Here is a 19,406-nt window from a genome sequence, read left to right on the forward strand (position 1 = left end):
ATGTATATCATATGATTGAAATTTTGTGTGTGTCCTGGCTCGGAGCCTCAGGTATTGCGTAATACGTGAAGCATATTTTGTTTAGAGTCTCAGTTTTTAATTTTTTAATTTTTTTTGTTTACTCAAACGTTGCTATTCAGTTCCTTTAGTAACTTAGATATGGTAACATGGTCTATATTTGCATCATTTGTTGAAACTATATTAATTCAGTGCATTAAATTCATTGGTGTTTTCGGTAGGATCACCTTAGAATTACGCTACGAACGCATTAATGTTCCAGTGCACAAGATTACGAAATTGCGAAACAATTACAATCATTTTCTCCATTCAATCTATCTAAAATGCCCGATGCTCATTAAGTACTGTGTCTAGGAATCAATAGACAAAGTATCTACATCGAATTTAAAACTAACTTGCCGCTTCATATCAGTTTTACCGTACTCTAGATCTAACTTAGAATACGGTGCCTGATAGGAAGGGTATTTAAATAAAACACTAGAAACACTGTTATCATAATTCGGGTAGCAGTGTGGATAGTCAAATGATGGTCGTAACTTAGGAAGCTCGCAATTATAAACAGATGTAGTACATGAAGGCAAATTAGTTAATGAACGAGTAATAGTGGGATTAGAGGCATAATGCTGAGATAATACGTTTCTTGTCTGAGATAACACGCTGTGCGTTTGGGATGAAAATGGGTTAGTCGTTCCACTAAGCGTAGTGTTACTGTAGATTGGTTTCGAAAGCAAATATTCGTTAGAAGGATGGTATCCGCCAAAATGATGTAGTGCCTCCGGTGGCTGGTGTTGGTGTTGCAGTGTAAGCTGCTGCGAAGGCTGCACATTTGGTTGCATATGTTGTAGATGGTTGTAGTATGATAAGTTTGAGCTATTATCTATTGCACTTGGCAGCTTTGCACTGCTGCCAGCGTTCGGATACGAACACGTGAAGCCCATGACTGTTGATGCCGCCGATGCTGCTATACGTTCCAACGAGATCGACGGTGACGGATCGAAAACACTGCCAGCGGAAGATGGTATAGTCGATTGCGGTGGTGGTACTGGTTGCGAAGACGATGGTGGAAAAAGGGCTGTTAGAGGGCACGAATTACCATTATTGTTACTGCCAATAGCACCAGGCAAGGTGTGAGTAACTGTCGACGGCGGCACGCAACGCATGTTCAAGATATTGGAGGAACGTGACAATGATTTCGTGGTTTCGTTAAGCAAATTGGTCAAATTGGCCGAATGCTTGTAAAGATTGGCCGCGTTCTCGGACAGATTGCAGTAATCAACCATAGAGGATAACGGTACGCTACCGCTAATGCTATAACGTCTAGCTGGCAAGCGTCCGGAGCGCACATCCAGAAACTTGGAAACCGGTGCGTTGTGGAAGTTTGAACTATAAACTGATGGCTGGCCCTGGTAAAAACTGCTACGCATAATATCAGGTGTAGTGGTGCAGTTGTTGTAATCAAACATCTGAAAATGGCCGTTTGGAAAGAAAGGAGAGAAGACAACACTGGATGTTGGTTCGATAGTTTTTTGTACTGATGTTTGATGATTCGCTTCTTGGGTAATTTGGTTTGGTATAGAATATTGATTGTTTGTTCAGTTAAAATTGATCGTGAATACTGTTATTTTTGCAGATCGACTAATTCGTTGTGGAAATTTTCTATTGGTGATCTATGGAATAACGCTCTTATCTTATGTAGAATGATTTGATAAATAATTTGAATGAATACACATGAAATAGTAATAATACAATGCAACGCAACGCAAGGAAAACTAACAACGATTTGAGAAACTGTTGATTGTTGAGTTTTGTCATATACACACACGAGGAAATCAAATTCAAAGCTGTCCTCGTAAATCTCGCCAAAAATATTATAATAGTTTTGACTGTGCAGGAGATTTTAGGAAAAGATCCTCATAATTGTGTAATATCCCATAAAAAGCGGCAATTGTTATATACTGAAATTGTCTTATCGAATTTTTTATTGCGCTTTTCTGCAGTTTAATTATTAAATGCATTGCCCGCAGTCCAGCTGCAGTTTCAATTTACACCACAGTTGTTTATTCATTTTCTTTTCATTTTGGCACTGTAATAGCTGTATCATGCAGTTCTTATATATTTAAAAAAAAATAGCTGTAATCAATCCTATTGACTTCACGGAGCGGGCATAGTATAAGTTACAATTTTTTATATTCGAATACATTAATGCTTTCCCCCTACGATTGAACCTATTGTTTCGAGGAAAACTCTTCAAATATTGCTTCGTTTACGAAATTCTTTTGTTCGTCCTGTCATTTTAATTGTTGAAAAAAAATTAGCTTTCGATTTATACCAGGTATGCCAACTTCCGAATAGCACTATCAAGAAGAATCTTTATTTGCTTGCGATACGCTACTCTGACATTTGTTCTTCAGTTGCTCAAACATTTTTTTATATTTTTCATTCCTTTTAATTATTTTTAAATAAATTCTTTCGAATAGCAAATTCGGAACTCTGTTGTTATAAGCAAATTGTGAATTTTTAAGTATTTTCTCAAATGTTTAATTGTATCATTAACAAATACTTTTGACGTAAGAATTATTATTCATCGTCTTTAAGCCATACAGATTGATTTTTCCTACTCTAGGGGTGATATAATTTTTCAATAGTGGTAATGGTGGTGTTACTGTCAGCTGTTAGTACTCAAAGTTTTCATTGGCGTATTGACACTGTTTTGTACTATTGCATCTATGTCCATCGCGTGAATCTTATCTTAAGTCATAATCAATGCATTAGGAACAAATATACCGCAGAACCTTATATAACACATAGCTCTTTCATCCGAGTTAAAAAGAATTAATTTACTAAAAACGCCATTCATTAGTTCCATGTAATATGTTTCTTCTCAGTAATTGAATAAAACACGCATTGTACATTTATCGCTGCCTGTCTATATCATCAATACTTGTGAATTAACTAGAAGACTTTAAGATCAAACAGAAAATCAAAATACTAACAAAGGAAGAATCTGGCGATTACACTCAATAATAAAGAATTAGCCCTTTGTTAGTAAAAAGTTAAAAATAAAATGCCAGAGAGCGATAAAGCAAAATAAAGAGAGACAGAGAGAAAGAGAAACAGACCAAAAAGAAGCAAAACTAAGATAGACAATAATTGAATTAATAATTAAATATAATAACAACATCACTGATATAAATTATTTTTTGTAGATATGTTCCTAATTTATCAAATAGTATACGTATACATAATAAACTAGATATAGATCTCAAATAATAGAAACCATAATAGGCAAAATCGAACCCTGGCCGAAACACCAACAGAAATAGAAAAGCACCGATCGACCCAATGGTACACTGGTATTCAATGGAATAGCGAACCCTTCCCGTAGATGATATTATGCAGAATCCGTAGAAGAGCAGAATATCTCCCCCATCTCTTCTGTTTATTGAATATAAATAGAGTTAATTTCAGAAAGAGCTTACTTGGCCGTCCTGAAACAAACTATGTTTTATGCTTTGGTAACAATTGTCCTTCACGAACATTAGCCAGCAGGAGGAATTTAAGGATCTAGCCTTAAAACTACATAATGTACATAATGTATATAAGAAATGGTTTAATAAAGCCGGACCTAAACAATGTGGAATTGCGCAGAGCTATTGCAGAGCAATTGCAATATTGACCTCGATTTATTTGCCTGCAATACACGATTCCCTTGATACGTGACCTATAAACTTTGGCATTTTTTGCCAAAAACGATCCCACCATATGAATACGAATCTTGGAATAGTCAACAACCAAATGAGTAAAATGTAAATGTGTAAAATGTGTAACATAAATATTGCAACATAACAAATCACAGGTTATTATGCGTGCAGAACCTTTTCCATAAAATTTTCATAAAAGGGGTGCAAATTGTGAAGAAAATATTTATATATAGGGAAAGTAAAAATGCCAGTGATATTGGTACACATTAATGAAAAATATCTATAGCTGATTAATGCTTGCAACATTAGGGGGTGCGGTTAATTTAATGAAATAATTAAAAAAATAATCATTATTAAAAAAAAGTGAAGAAATCATTAGTTTTGTACCTAAATTTCAAATTAAACTGCAACTTGCTAGAAATATTTGGTAGTATTTTGTGGAAGATTTGTTCAAAACTACGTTCATGGTATCCAGAGCAGAAAGGCGAAAATGTGCAAATCACTATTCCTTTGTTAGTTTATAAGTGTACCAGGAAACCTCGTCGAGTTTTTGTGGAATTTTCAATTTTTCGATTTATGTTAGTTCTGAAAGCTAGCTTTAATGGTTAGCCACTGGAAAAGTGATGCTTTTTACGATTTTGCATCAAACAAGTTTTACAAGTTTTAAAAAAAGTACCGACAATAATTTTGAAAACTTGACGGGGCTACCTGGAAAATGGTATAGGAAAATAGGAAAAGATGAAGTGTTCAATTTTTTAAAATCGATCGGTCCAGTAGTTTTTATAATACGATGGGCACCGACTTTGAAAACGTAGGTTATGCGAAACGCGCTTCAAAGATGCATTGAGCCATGTATGAAAAATGGGTTTAAAAAATCAATATCTCTGTCAGTTTTGCTTCAATTGATACAACAAATTTCTCTCGGTAAGCATCCATGAATGCTCCCCCCTTAATGCAATAACTGGACAAACCACTAATATGAATAATATGAATAATATGAATAAAAAAATACATGTATATATATATATATATATATATATATATATATATATATATATATATATATATATATATATATATATATATATATATATATATATTTTATTATAGTATATAAATGATCACCTGTTTTTGAGCCAATGCTTGCATTTGTTGAAACATTTGCCTTTCCTCTTCTTTACCTAGTAACCAAGAAAGAAAGTAAAACTATAAGAAATGATATTGGCATCTTGCATTAAAGCTTATACATTAAAGCTAATACACACCCATTCCTTTACTTTGAAGCATTTCAAGCAGTTTTTTTATGCTTTCATCACGTGCCTGTAAAGTTTGTTTTTGTGTCTCTATTCTTAGTTCCAACTCCTGAAGATATGCATGGAAAAAAAATCAAGTCTTAAAAAAATATCTTCGATTCCGGCAAACTCGAAAACACCCCTGTACAATAGAACTAAACATATATATTATCTATACAAAATTATGTACACTATACTACCATCTGTTAAACAGTGATAGCCTCAACCTGGTTTTTTCGATCTTGCGATAGTATAAATCGTTCCAAACATAAATCTAACCATTGGAAATTCTCCATTTATTCTTAGAAGACCTAACATTAATCCTTAGAAGCTCCTTAGAAGAAGTATGTAATGGAAATTTTAAAAACAAATATAATAATAGGGGCTGCAGAGCCAAAAGTGTTTCATAATGACGTTTTAACAACATTTAAAATTATGTTATCGAAAGGAACTTCAATTGTACATTTATCTGATGTTTATTATTGACATCTTCTGATTATTGCTCGTACAGTACTTTTACCTAAGTGCAAACATGGACATACTGGTACTTGATATGGCCAGAAGAAAGTTCAAGCATGTGATAGTATCCCAAAAACATTGATTAAAGAAAATAGCATTTGGTAGCCATCAGTAGGGCTATACGCATAATTATCAGGATAGTGATGATAGATAAAAAAAATCGTAATGTTTCCTCCTATCAAACGAATAATCTCCAGCACACTCTTACAGCTCTCCAGATTAAAACCTGTTGTGGTAATACAGATGCTTAAAGAGTCTACTAGTTGAGAATAAGGGATTTCTGTATACGTAAAACTTGATAAAATTAGAGACAACAAAAACAAAACTCATCTTTCTGGTATTAAATAAAAACAAAAGAAGCATTACAAAGAAGGAGAAGATCTTAGATGGATTATTTCTGCAAAATTTTGCAGATTTATATTTCAAATCATTAGTGAGACTGTCATTATGAAACACCCAATTTTTGTGTTTTTGGCTCTACAATTAGTTTTATATTTAAAAAATTTTAATTAAATACTTCTTCTCAAGATAAGAGATAAAAAATAGTATGAGGCTATCAGTGTAAAACAATCCGTATAGAGACGAACGAAACGTAAGTTTGGGTTTAGAGCGCTATTAAATCAATTTAGAGTGTAGTAAATAATAAAATTAATATGGGTAAGATGGCAGCCATAACATTGTTTTTATTATTTTCGATATATATTATCAAAGCCAGCGACTGCTAATTATTTTTAATTAACATTTCTAGATAATTTTAAAGTCTGATTGAAATAAATGGTTCCAATTTGCAGCAATTAAGTAACAAGTAAACATAACATAATTGTAAATATTGAGGATTGCCTGTGTTTGTATTTGTGTTTGTGAAAAGAGGAAAGCTTCATTGGATACATTCAACCATTTACAATTAATGGTTTTTATCTGCAATATTGCTATGCGTAATCTCACCTTTATAGTGTCCCTTAGTATTGATATTTCTCGTTGAAGGTGTTCGTTTTCAGCGTAAAGAGCTTCCATTTGTTGTTGCATTTCAATGTTTGGTGCTCTCATTCGCAACCTCAACTCTTCTTCTAATTGACGCACCAACATAGCTTGTTTCTGTAAGAGTAGGTTATGAATAATAATAATTAAATAACGACTATACTTCCCAATAGCTTCGCAATGTTCATTTTGCATAAAAAAGAGTCTACTATACCTGATTTTCACTGTTCAGCAACTTTAGTTGATCGTTAATTAGGCTATATTTTGCACTTTCCTCCTTCCGAAGCGCTCGTTCTTTTTTTAGTTCGGGTGACCAGAATGTTTTAATACTATGCATAGAGCTACCAAGCTTCTGATTAGTCAACTCAAGTTCTTTTTTTAAATTTCCAAGTTCACGCTGCAACTCTCCATTTTGCACTTGTAAGTCGCCCAGGTACCCTCGTTCTGGCATTGCTAAGAAAGATTTAATAGAAAATGAGCTTTATATAATGCACAGACTGTTGTGTAATTAGTATTAGTATGATAGTCTCCAAAAATATTTGTTAAATAAATTAAAATATGCGAGCAAGTTATCATTACCTTGCCTTGGAGGTCGTCCGTAAAGCTCTTCCTCGAGATAGAGACCTCTTTCCAAAGATCTGTCACGGGATCGATCCCGTGGCTCTCTTATGGGTATGAATTCACGATCGTGTGGATCTACTAATCCTCTATCAAGTGATTGATAGCGAGTCCCTTAATCAATCAAAGTAGATTACAGCAACATCTTAGCCCTATTTTTAATACGATTGTAATTTTACTTACTAAGTTGTTCTCGGGGATACTCTAGAGAATGCGTTGGAGCCCGTGTAGCACTTCTACTACGGTGATGACCACCAGCCGGACTAATTGGCTCGTCCATGTCCCGATAATATGGACTTCCCATGGCTGTGAATGAATTATGATGCGGATAAGACTTTGTCAAATCTGGAAAGATTGAAGCAGTTGAAATCATGTTGTTGGCACGCAAAGAAATCACTGATCGCGTGTGTGTGTTTATTAGAGATACTAAATTATGAGATACTAAATAAGGTCGACATCGACCTAAGCCTCAACCAAAAAATGGACAATGCACAATTTAAGGTCGACATCGACCTCAGCCAAAAATGTTTCCTATAAAAAATGACAATATGTGATGGTGACGATATGTGATAAGACCAGTTTATGTGCACAATCAAACCGATAAAGCACCAATCCTCAAATTGAACCGTTCATTTCGATAAAATGTTTAAAAACAAATAAATGTTTATTTAATTAACAAATTAAATTTCAAACTGGACTTCATTTTTTTTTTTTCAATTTTTGTTTCTTATCTATACCTTCCTTTATTATTTAAAATAATAATGTTATATTTAATCATTCCAAAAATAAATACTTTAGAATAGTTTCAAATGTTTGGACAAGTGGTTGCCGAGATTATACGGCAAATTGCTATGCAAAATACACTATTCTAGAGAATAATTTTTCAAATCGTATTATTTTCATCTGCAATGTGTAAAATATACTTCTAGATTAATTGTAGTTATTTGACTGGTTACATTATCTACAGTCAAATCGATGACCATTTAGAGAAGGTCCAATAGGTTACAACTCATTTATAAAAAAAATCATTTTTGTATCTATAAGAAGGCATAGTATAGTGATGCTGCATACATACGTAAGAACGATTTATCGAAAATTAAAAGGCTAATTCATTTCACCTAAAGGACTTCCTCGGGTTCCGTAGTCTCGTGAAGGCGACTTGTCTACCGTCGGCAGTTCTGTTAAACGTCTCGTTGTTCGCCCAGGGCTTCTAGTGCCAGTGTTAGTTATTGCTTGACCTGTGCTGAATACTTCACGAGACATAATATGCCGCGAATGGTCCGCGGTCTTACGTGCAGGATTCGAGGCGCTAAGCTACGTGTTTTACTTTTTTCATTAACTTTTTGCGGGATGGTGGTGGTCGCATCATGATATTCGGTGCATACAAAGAAAAGCAACATACACGTATGAGTAATAATGAAACTAATTGAAAATGTGTGTATACAATGCATGCATAAGAGAATCAAAGAACCCTTATTTGAATTGCTATGCAGCATCGATAATTCAAAGAAATATTCATTTTCAAAACAAGATTGGCAATATTTTGTTCATGATATAACGGCATATTGTTGCTGAGATCTGATCTTTTCAATACATTTTCGTCCCGAACTGATTTAATACTCAACCAACAAGCGAAAAATTAATAATGATACAGTTTCTATAGATAGTGAGAGGGGTAGCGTAGTGGCAGGAAATTAATGGCAGTAATTTCAACATGTTGTGTTAGGATTTTAAAAACTTTACTTCTGTTTTAATTTATATAGTGTTACTGAACTAACTCACCGTATGGGTTTTGACTAAAGTTGAAACGAAACACCGTGGATAGTCTTTCAAGCTACTAGATTATGAAGCTAGATGGATCTATAGTAAATGAAAAAAAGGAACCAGATCAGCGGTGAAACTTAAATATGTGGAAACAAAATATCTTAAACAGGCTCCAACAAATTAAAAAACATACCATGATACACACATTTTATTTGATAGAAATGGTAATCATTCGAAAAAACCCAATTTACAACCATCACATAACTTTTATTTCGTTAGCAGAAATAAAAAAGGAGATAAAATTGTTGGTTCATCACGCGCCGCGTCTGATGAGCGCTTCAAAATAATCTGTCTTCTAATTGAAACAATTTCAATCTGCCATTCCAATGATATTAGTAATTCTTCAACAATCTGAAATAGAATTCGTCGATACATTGATTGTCGATTCAATTTTTATTGTCGTTGCTTAGTCGCTTCAATGGAACCATCACTCATAACCAAGATAATTTTTCCATTAGGAGGATCTGAATAAAGTAGTAGATGATTCGCTATTCTCTTAGGACAATTTTTTTAAAGATTTTTTCAGCTAATTTTTAATTTATAAACCTCCAAACGGCAATTGTATGAGCATGCAAAAGTGTTTGCTTGCTTATAAAAAATTGAGTAACACAAGAAGTTAAGCCTATCATACCATTTAAGACAATGTTTCCAGTATATTTGGTTCAAACATGCGCATGAATCGTACCACAAATCGCTACAATCAAATTGGTGACGATCTGGTTCAAGAAGAGATCTTTACTCATGAAATTGTTTTATTTAGCTAGCTATCTATATAGCATATAACTTGAATACATTTATTTGTTTAACTTATATCTTAAACTTTTTTATGCCATAGAGAGACCAATTGTGGTATTGCTTAGAGCATCTTTCGTGTCTTCAACGAGTATATTTGAATACACTTTTACATAAAAGTACGAAATGAAAGTTTTTCGACAATAATGAAAATGTTATGATAATTTTTTTCAAAAACTAATGTGTTATCTGTTAAACATGATCATCAAAGAGAGTTAATAAATTTCTTAATACAGTTGGAAATCGAAACGAAATGGAGATACTCTTTAAATAAAATGATACTCTCGAGCAGATAATAAAAAACTCATTTCACCAGTATTTGGCATTAGTATTTAGTATTAATCAAATTAGATAAACGGAACAAGGATAATTCTTTCGGGAAGAAAAAACTGCTCTCATAGCTAAGATTGCTTGTATACATTTCACAGAATTCAAAAGATGTACATCTCAAACAAAAAAAAGAAATGCTCTGCTAATCAGAGACCAAACTAAGATGAGTATGAACTGTAAACCGAGAGAACTCGAGAGAGAGAGAGAGAATAGAAGATTCAGGAGCGTGGGAAGGAAACTTTGAACGCAGTTTAAGGTTTACAAAACCATCAAAGCAACAAAAATAGCATAGATGAACTCGTGCTCTAAAAATAACATTTTTCCATCTTGCAGATATTACACATTAACATATTTCTGCGAAAACATAATACTTGCATAAAGTATTAAAACATCGCGTTGGCATTTTTCTCCATCATAGAATTAACTGAATCAGCATTAAATGTTGAAGTTTCAATAAAAACATCCAGCAATGTAATTAATCAAAAAGACAAATAAGTCTATGTTGAAATGATTGAAACATTCAATTTCCTATTACAGAAACCTACGCTTGAGATTTTTATCGTTCCGTGTATGTATTGTTACTCAAAACTCAAAGTACTCAATTTTTAATACACTTCATTCTTAAAGAGTACCGTTGTTTTTTGAGGAATATTAGAATATTGAACGATAAGCTCAGAGGGGGATAGAGGTATATTCAGATGATAAAGATAAGGGAAAATGTCCACAAACATTTCCACAGGCATGAAAAGAATCACAAACGGTAGCATTCATTATCCAACAAATTATCTAGCATTAATATTGTGTCACATTCGATTGTATAGTATATCTGCTGTTTATCTGCCAAATTATTCACTTTCGTTTTCCCTATTTTTTATTTCCTGGTACATCAGAACTACGCAATCCAGGCACATTTTAATACACATACTAGAACACATAGATATGCAAGTACACAGGCACCAGTGATTGCTATGCGTAGCTATCGGTTTCGGTGTCACTATTGCAGCAATGAATCGTGCTCTACATTAGCCTCTTCAAATTTTTGGATTAATTTTAGCCCATTCAATAGTACACAGTTGGTCATGCTTTTTTATTCTTCACACGACGAAATTTCCACGGTCTTACTGTGAGTCACGCTATCCCATCGTAGTTGATCCTTCGCTTGGAAGCAACAAGATTGTTGTTACAAATGGATGCCTTTTTACACAAATGATATCCTATCTACATAGTATTATAGCACTTTTTACCTATGAATTGTGTAAAAACTGCTGCAATTGCGGTAATCCAAACAGAAAAGTGATAACCAAGGGCGAAAACACCACCCTAGAATATGTTAGTCCACCAGAAGTCTCAACCACTCAAGAACGTCGACTTCGCGCTACAAAACCAGCAGCAAAAGAATCAATGAAAAAGCACTGCTTGTTGCAAATACTAGTGCGCATGCCTGTATGTGTGTGTGTATGTGTGTGTGTGTATGCTTTTGTGTGTGTGCGGTTCCAACGTCACGCTCTTCGAACAGCCCCAGATCGATGGAGTATACTCAACTGAGCTAAAACTTCGCCGAGAGCTGAGCTTAAACGCCCCCTACCGGTCGGTCGGTGATTTTATCGATGGTACTGTTTTTTTAGGATATACTTCTACTATTTGGATGCTGAACTTTACATGTGTATTGCTTAGCAATGTTAGTGTATCTATTCAGTGTTAGTAAATCTCACGTAAAACCATAGCTAATAGAAAGTGTCAAGGATTGCTGTAACGCTTTAGAAATTCGTTCGAAAGCTTTATTTTCAAATTCTTACAGTTGGAGTCGTTTGGAGTTTCTTACGAATTCGTAAAGCAAATAATTCATAGGGTGAATATATATAAGAAATATCTATACATATATATATAAACTAGCTGCCTCGACAGACTTCGTACTGTCTTTGATCGGTCGTGGGTTTATCGTAAACAGGAACTTGAAAATTTCAGTAGATATAATTTTATCGATTCCATAATTTGGTCGTATTCGATTTATCAATGAACCAAATCAATAGCTAGGTCAGTTAGTGATGTTGGAAATAGAGATGCGACGTGATTGTAATTATGAGCTGGAAAGTTAACATGATGTTTGAGTTTTAAGGCTTTGCCTTTCGGCCTTTGCCAAGTTTTTTATAAAATATTTTGACTTTAGTGTTCGGTTTGCACATATCTCGTTAAGTTCAAATGGTGATATGGATTTTGTATTTATTGTCAAATGTGGCTTTACAATATGGCACATTTCATCAATTTTTCCGGTATTCAGCTTACGATGATTTACATAGTCACATGGTAGATCATAACTAAAAGCACCGAACTTCAAATTTCTAAGGGTGGTTTCTTCTCTCTCGGACACTCTCGGTGGACATTCCAATCGCAAGCCATTCCGGATAGATAGGATTTGTTGGTATTGTTTTCTATTAATATTCGGTTACTGCTGCTTTATATGTTTGTGCATGCAATTCCGATCGTTACCATTCATAGCCCGATACGTTGAAAATCGTCAATGATAAGAGGCACGCAAAACAATAATCGAAAATTAATATAATTCTTGATCAATCCAAATACTTGACAACCGAATGAGTTTTGATTAGTGTTTCATGTAAATTGACTTGTGAAACTTAAAGCAACTTCTTAAACATTAAACAGAAATTGTAAAGAAAATTTAAAGCAACAATAGACATACCATTAAAAATTGGTGTCGATGTAGCATGGCCGGTATCATTCTGCCCCAGCCCCCCCCCCCCCCCCCCCCCCCCAAATCTCTCTCTCTCTCTCTCTCTCTCTCTCTATCTCTCTTTCGTTCTTTTCCTTAAGATCTATTGGTCTTATTTTTTAAATTATTGAGCAAGAATTAAACGAAACTAAATCATTTTCCCACCTCTCACTCTGATCTGCAAGATCTACGGAGGGTGGTGGTGGCTAGGTGAAAGAAGCAAGGAAAAGGGTTTTAAGTGAATCCAACCGATTTTAAGTGCATCCAATCGATCGATCGACCCATATTGCCCTAGGATGAATTTTAAGGATTGGGGTTGTATGGAGGCACCCTCTTCCCCTCATCCGAAGTAGACCAAATTTTTTCACATGGTTTCTTAGATGACCATCAACAATTGTGCAAAATTTGATGGTATTCGGTTCTCAACTTTAGGAGTATTAAAAGTGTTTAACAATCAAGCGTTAGGGAAGAGAAGGAAAAAAGGGAGCAGGAGGTTTCGAACCATGCCTATAGCACTCACCGGCTCCTAAAACCCCCCAATACCAAATTTAGAGTCAATCGGTCCAGCAGTTTCGGAGTCTATAAGGGACATCCGGACAGTCGAATTCATTTTTATGTATATAGATAGATAGATAGATAGATAGAAGATTGCTCAGAATCCAAACTGAAAAAAATATCTCAACCAACTGATTTGTCGAAACTGTGGCATAGCAAGAAAAAAATTACACAACTTAAAATCTGTGCATATTGCTCTGAAATACACGAGGACGCCAACTGTAAAAAAAACTCCGAAATGTAAAAACTGCAATGGCGACCATCAGCCAGGTAGTCGAAATTGCCAAGTGTACCTAATAGAACAAAATTATCAAGGAAAATGGACTAAAACATTGCTTATCACGAAGCCAGAAGGCCAAAACCCACCAAAAACCCCGGAAAAACAAACACCACAAACTATAATACGCCCAAACACACAATAGAAAAACCAAAAACATAACTGAAATACTGGCCGAACATTTCAAAACCATATCCGCCAACAGCTCCATTGCACAACATATTTAAAAAAATGCTCTATCGATTGAAAACCACGCTATTATACATTTACAAAAAAAAGAAAACACAAAAATATTTTTTTTAATCAAAGATGCAAGATACCACAATAATAAAAGTCCCTAAAGGCAAAATTTTAGCCAGCCTAAAGCCAACAGAATACCTAGCGGCACAAGTGCTATGCACCAAAAGAGTAATGATTATAACGAAGTAACTAAAAAAGCAAAAGAATGGTTTAAAAATTAACAGGGTCTACAATTCCACCCATTGCCAATACAGTGAATATATTAAATTCCATCAAACAACTAATACAGATAGATTGGACAAAAAAGCAACAATACAAAGCAGGGGAATTAACGACAATGAGAACAACAAATAGATTAATAGAGGAAACATACAGGAACCATCAGAGAATATACACAGAAGGGACAATAGACAAAAACAACAAAGTAGCACACAAAACAACACTCCCACCAATATGTTCAATATGTTTTTTTCCGCGGAAGCATACGCAATCTACATAGTCACTACTAAAATGTACAAATCACAGAAACAAAAACTGATACTCACAAACTCAGATAGTTATCTCAAAGCAATAGAAGAAAAACATAGTTCCCGCCACTGCATAAATTTGATCATACAGCAATGCCTGCGGGCCATCAGTTTCTGCTGGATCCGCAATCTTACCATACCAAAAATAAACACCCTGACCACATGGGTAAGGGAATACGAAAATACGAATCAATCGCTATAATTCCGCTTATCAAGCGGTCTTGGGCTGCTACAGAAGTTTCCTCCACCGCTCGCGATCAAATGCATTCGTCCTCCAATTCGAGATTCAGTTGGCCCTAGCGCAAATTGTTGCCTTGATGTTCCCGACGACTACGAACTTTTTATCAGGCTTAATAATAATTAAGCTTAATATAATAATAAATAATATAATTAATAAATAGGCTTAATAGATTCTCGGACCATAAATTTGGTTTTTGACTCGTTGACCTGCAATCCGAGTTCTAATGCCGCTTGCTCTATCCGTATGCAGGCTTGCCCTACATCAGAGAGTTTTAGACGCGTATGCCAGGATCTGAGTTTTGAAACACGAATGGCCCTCTCTAGCGTCACGTTGAAGAGGCAAACCAGCCCCTGGCGCAGCCCTTAGGTGGTAGCGAAGGGACTTGAGAATTTTCCATTCACTTTCCCTTGGCATGTAACTTTGGTCGCGGTTTTTTTACTAGCCTGATCAGTTTCGACGGTATCTCAACAGCTTTCCTAGGCAACATGGTGAAAAGCTGACTAGGGATGGAGCACCCTCTACGGAATTTCAAATGGCAGGAGCAATTTCATGTCTACCAGTGGAGCCTCTGGTCTGTAGTGGAGCTGGTCTTTCATGATCAATTAATATCAACGTTCTGGGCTCATCTCAGGAGGTCCTGGTTACTGATCATGCCACCATTCGTACTACGACAACAGGATACCTTAGGCGCCGATGTATTTCGGACCCTGCTATCGCTTGGCAACATTGTCTTGTGGTACTCTGTTTTCCTTTAGCTCCTGGATCCGTTTTATCTCTCCTTCTCATTGCCTGATTGTTTTTTCGTAAGGTTCTTGGACTTTGCTGTCCTTCAGGGATGCCGCATTGTATCGAGTCTGCGTGTAGATATAACACGTCCGTTTCTCAAGTGCGAGCCATTCGGCATCGTATCTCTAAATCAACCTGATTTGGCTCCACTAAAAATTCTGACTTTTAACAAACTCGATTGTCTGCGCCGATTGATCAATTCGTGATATATCTGGTTGGAGGTGGCTCCATTTGGGGATACCCACGGGAATACGAAAATTGCAACACTGAATTGAATCGAATCAAAAACACAACCAACCATGCGATATCACTTGAACAGACCACTTAATTAGAATTAGAATAGGGCAAACTGATATGACTTATAATGAGCACACAAGTTCTCATGGACCTCATGGAATGCGAAGCGTGCGGAGAGAACATAATAGGAAAGAGGCGAAAGAACAATAACTCATTTAATCTTCTATAATTTTCGAAAAATATGTGGCCTGTAAAATGTTTCTTTCGTAGCGCAATGATTTCATACAATATTCAATTCTATTTTTTTCATTCTCTCTATTTACACGTATACTCTTCTTTTCTCTCCGTGCAAATGTCGCACGCTACTGTACAGCACCATTTAAATTTACAGTTACACTGCCAACTGCGAACGTTTTGATGTGTATCATATCCTCGGCCACAGCACAAAAGGTCACATCTATCCACATTGTTTGAGGTACGATTACAGCTTCGGCCCACAGTACCCAAGATGCCTTTTGCAATGTTAGATTCACAATAGTTCGGTGACGAATGTAAGTAAACTAACTCGGTTTTCTTTGGATTTTGACTTCTTTTCTTGACAAGTTCTCTTTCTAGCAGATTTGGTCCCCTACTATTGAACATAAAAATGAAAACAAACTATTTGTATTAATCTTGACCACCTTTATAAATAAGCTCTTCCATACCGTTTCAATGACAGATACAGCGTACTTTCTCCTTGAGAGGAAATAGTGTGTACTAATTTTGCCTTTCGATATTTCCTCATCATTACATTTCCGATAGCCTGAAAGGATGGCAGACTCTTCCAGCATGTTTTCATAGCACATGATCCACTTACGCCGTGGCATTTGCACTCCGTCCGTAAGAGAACTTTAACTGTCTTCAAGAATAAACAATCATGCATTATTTGTAGATCATCATTTGAGCATTATAAGAATACATTTCTTACCTTCCGTCCTACGCGATTGTTGTGCAAATTCATAAGGCTGCGATTATCGTTTTCTATTTCTCGACTGTCGAGAAACCTTCTAGCGAAGGCCATTGCATATAAAATATCCACCGAACATCCACCCCATTTCCATGTCTACAATGAAATAAGATTAATGCACAGCATTGATTACAGAAAAGATGAAATAACGATAATGATGTTTGAGTTTACATCAGAATCACTGGATACAAAGGTTTTTTGCTTCTTATTACAGCCGCATGTAGTAATGTTTCCTTTGGCACAAGCAGCTGTAATCGAATACACTGCTCCAGCACTAGTTATACCGTATGTATATGCGGCCTCCTTCGAACCTTGAAAGGAAAACAGCAAAGATTATAGGGATCATAAAAACGTTTAATAGCACACCGAAAATATATCGAAAATAGCATCAGAAATTCATGTTATAGATTGACTTACCTATAGCCACAATCTGACCAAACATGTCTTTCTTCCACACGTGAGAACAGTTCCAGCGGTGCCCTAATTAATTGAAATTGGATAAAAAGCCGGGAACATAAATGTGCAAAGAAATTGCTACCATTTCAATAATCATATTATACATACCATGAAATTGTTTTTGGCACTCATTTGCTGCTAGTAGCTGCCCCACAGCAAGCGATACCACAGCATCTGGTGACTCAGAACATATTAGACGCTGAGTTTGTGTTAGACCGGGCATTCGAGAGCAAAGTACTGATGAAACGAAACATTTTACGATCCTGTAAATGAAAACAACACCATTCAGATATACCTATCAAACAGATATTCCTATGTGAACTATGTATCTAATGTAAAGGATTGATTTATATACTAAAAATGCTAGAGTTTCTATTAATAAATTATAGAAGAACGAATAAATTAGACTACATGTGCAATTATTCATCTTCGCAATATTAAAAATAGCTTATAAATCACACGAAACCCAGCAGGATTTTTATAAGCCGTTTGGATGGAAGCAATTGAAGTAGATGTTTTAACAAAAAAATTACAAAATTTATATGTCCGTCCTCATATATCGCCAAAAACAATAAAATGACAAAATGTTACAATTTTGGAACGTATATTCCTAACGCATAAAAGGCAGTTATGAGCGTATGTATTAATCTAGTCTACCATCCGAATCAACAAACAACAATTCATTAAATGCGGCAAATTGGTCATACAGTACTTTTATTCTTACTTTTTATCTGATTTGCAACGATAATTCATATTCGAACGCCTGGAAAGCACTTTAATTTGTTTTGCCTTGCAACGTTAATCAAAGTGAAACAATTTACTAACAATTGTGAATACTTCTACTGATTTGAAGGATTGTTTGATGCTCTCGTAACACTTATTTTTATCTAGTGTATCTTACCTGATTTCAAAGACGGCCAATATGACAAACAAAGCCACTGCGGTATGTCGCATTTTACTATATTTTTATTAAGCTCATCTTTCTGCTTCAAGTACTCAAAACCTGCTATAACGTTTTTAAGATTATGTTTTGTTAGGATTGAAATGGTCTATTTTCTTTAATCGTTGCGTTCGTTAATGTTTGTTCGTCGTTCGATAACAAAATCACAGCACGTGGATAACACAACAGGTTTGATGGACATCACATCACAACCAATAAGACAAATCAGTTTGCCAAGAAAAATCAGATGATAGGAATGTTCAAGGCATACTTTGCCTTACACATGATCGACCGATCGGCTATTTATACATTCACTGCACACTATTCCCGATTTTACCAGCATATGGTAAAGATGTCATCGAAACTGAATTAAATAACGAGCCATCCAAGAGCGATCAACACTAATGACACAAAGCGACGAACCTGAATTTGCGCAGCTGAACCCGATTTTAGGACCCCAACATATAAAATTAGCTCTTTTTCGAACAGTATAATATGAAGACAGATAAAAAACTCTTTTAATTAAGTGCGGAAAACGGATGAATAAAAATTAAGCTCGAAAGCACAACTCTTGACGGACACAATCGAGTGCGGATATACATATTTAAAATCGGGGAAAGAATTCGGGCACAAATGAACTATTTTGAGCAGTAAAACATGTTGCATGTTTGCGCATTGGTTAGACTTTATTGATTACACACAGCGTTCATTGGAAACGGTGGGACAATTACCACTATAAAGTTGATTTAACTATCACCATCTTATTACTATCGATGTTTCTACTATTCTCATCGTTTCATAATTCACCAGCTATGTTCTTCCTTACATTAATCTTATACATGCATCATAAACTGGTTTTTTGAAGCAAAATAACAAACAACGAGTAATTGCAAACACTGTTTTATCCAATCACACATCAATCGGTTCGCTATTTTACCCGCCTTGAACGGAAACTTTAATCGCATATAGATTTTTCAATCCGTATCTTACAGGATCGTTACACTTACAGTATCGTCGCAAAACTCAACATTATACTCTATATTTTATAAACCGAAGTAGAGAATCCTGTCACTGATTTAAAATAAAATGTGTACTGATCGGGTTTGCAGACGCCGGACAACTGTCTGGCTAAACGATGATGATGAAACGACGACCAACACAAACATTCGACCTGGTTGCCTGTTGGAAGATGGATCTTATTCGAAGGCGAAGACAAAACTCGTTTCTAGCCTGATTCGGCAACTTCGCGCGATACATTTTTATCATTCTTGGGAGGAGAAAAAGAGGTGTAAAAGAATAAGAAACAAAACCTGACCATCGTTATAGCAAAGTTGAGCGCTC

At 35.4% G+C, this 19,406-nt stretch overlaps 2 protein-coding genes across 10 annotated transcripts in view; both read right to left on the reverse strand.

The window, feature by feature from the left end:
• Positions 1–11,452, reverse strand: part of LOC125951577 (ELKS/Rab6-interacting/CAST family member 1) — a 29,649-nt gene extending 18,197 nt beyond the window's left edge. For 2 of the 4 annotated variants that reach the window (XM_049680504.1, XM_049680503.1), the window contains exons 1-9: positions 11,317–11,452; positions 8,909–8,986; positions 8,245–8,465; positions 7,310–7,471; positions 7,088–7,240; positions 6,723–6,961; positions 6,476–6,625; positions 4,985–5,081; positions 4,845–4,900 (exon numbers count right to left, since the gene is read on the reverse strand). In XM_049680504.1, the coding sequence (XP_049536461.1) occupies positions 4,845–4,900; positions 4,985–5,081; positions 6,476–6,625; positions 6,723–6,961; positions 7,088–7,240; positions 7,310–7,471; positions 8,245–8,389 (1,002 nt within the window). In that variant the 5' untranslated portion in view covers positions 8,390–8,465; positions 8,909–8,986; positions 11,317–11,452. Of the gene's footprint in view, positions 1–674; positions 1,482–4,844; positions 4,901–4,984; positions 5,082–6,475; positions 6,626–6,722; positions 6,962–7,087; positions 7,241–7,309; positions 7,472–8,244; positions 8,466–8,908; positions 8,987–11,316 lie in introns of all 4 variants that reach the window. The other 2 variants (XM_049680506.1, XM_049680505.1) reach the window with 2 other exon arrangements.
• A 4,526-nt stretch (positions 11,453–15,978) lies between these two features.
• LOC125951767 (protein Wnt-2) lies at positions 15,979–19,379 on the reverse strand. Of its 6 annotated transcripts, none has more exons than XM_049680791.1 (8): positions 19,073–19,183; positions 18,027–18,131; positions 17,234–17,388; positions 17,087–17,149; positions 16,841–16,980; positions 16,631–16,765; positions 16,368–16,561; positions 15,979–16,294 (listed from the first exon to the last, which is right to left on the reverse strand). In XM_049680791.1, exons 2-8 carry the CDS (start codon positions 18,077–18,079, stop codon positions 15,979–15,981), a joined length of 1,056 nt encoding a protein of 351 aa, XP_049536748.1. In that variant the 5' UTR covers positions 18,080–18,131; positions 19,073–19,183. The 6 variants fall into 6 exon arrangements, with proteins under 6 accessions (XP_049536748.1, XP_049536750.1, XP_049536749.1 ...); XM_049680793.1 differs by having other exon boundaries at positions 18,027–18,128; positions 19,073–19,172; XM_049680792.1 differs by having other exon boundaries at positions 18,027–18,128; positions 19,056–19,167.
• Between the last annotated feature and the right edge of the window lie 27 nt (positions 19,380–19,406).

Source organism: Anopheles darlingi, chromosome 2 (assembly GCF_943734745.1).
Source record: "Anopheles darlingi chromosome 2, idAnoDarlMG_H_01, whole genome shotgun sequence".
Classification (NCBI taxonomy): Eukaryota; Metazoa; Arthropoda; class Insecta; order Diptera; family Culicidae; genus Anopheles; species Anopheles darlingi.

Excerpts from the sequence above, each read along its gene's own strand:
- LOC125951767 (XM_049680791.1), bottom strand. The coding sequence starts at position 18,079 with ATGCGACATACCGCAGTGGCTTTGTTTGTCATATTGGCCGTCTTTGAA. Across the intron at positions 16,562-16,630 it reads ACAATCGCGTAGGACGGAAG|ACAGTTAAAGTTCTCTTACG; the intron begins GTAAGAAATGTA and ends TTATTCTTGAAG. Across the intron at positions 16,295-16,367 it reads CTGTATCTGTCATTGAAACG|TAGGGGACCAAATCTGCTAG; the intron begins GTATGGAAGAGC and ends TATGTTCAATAG.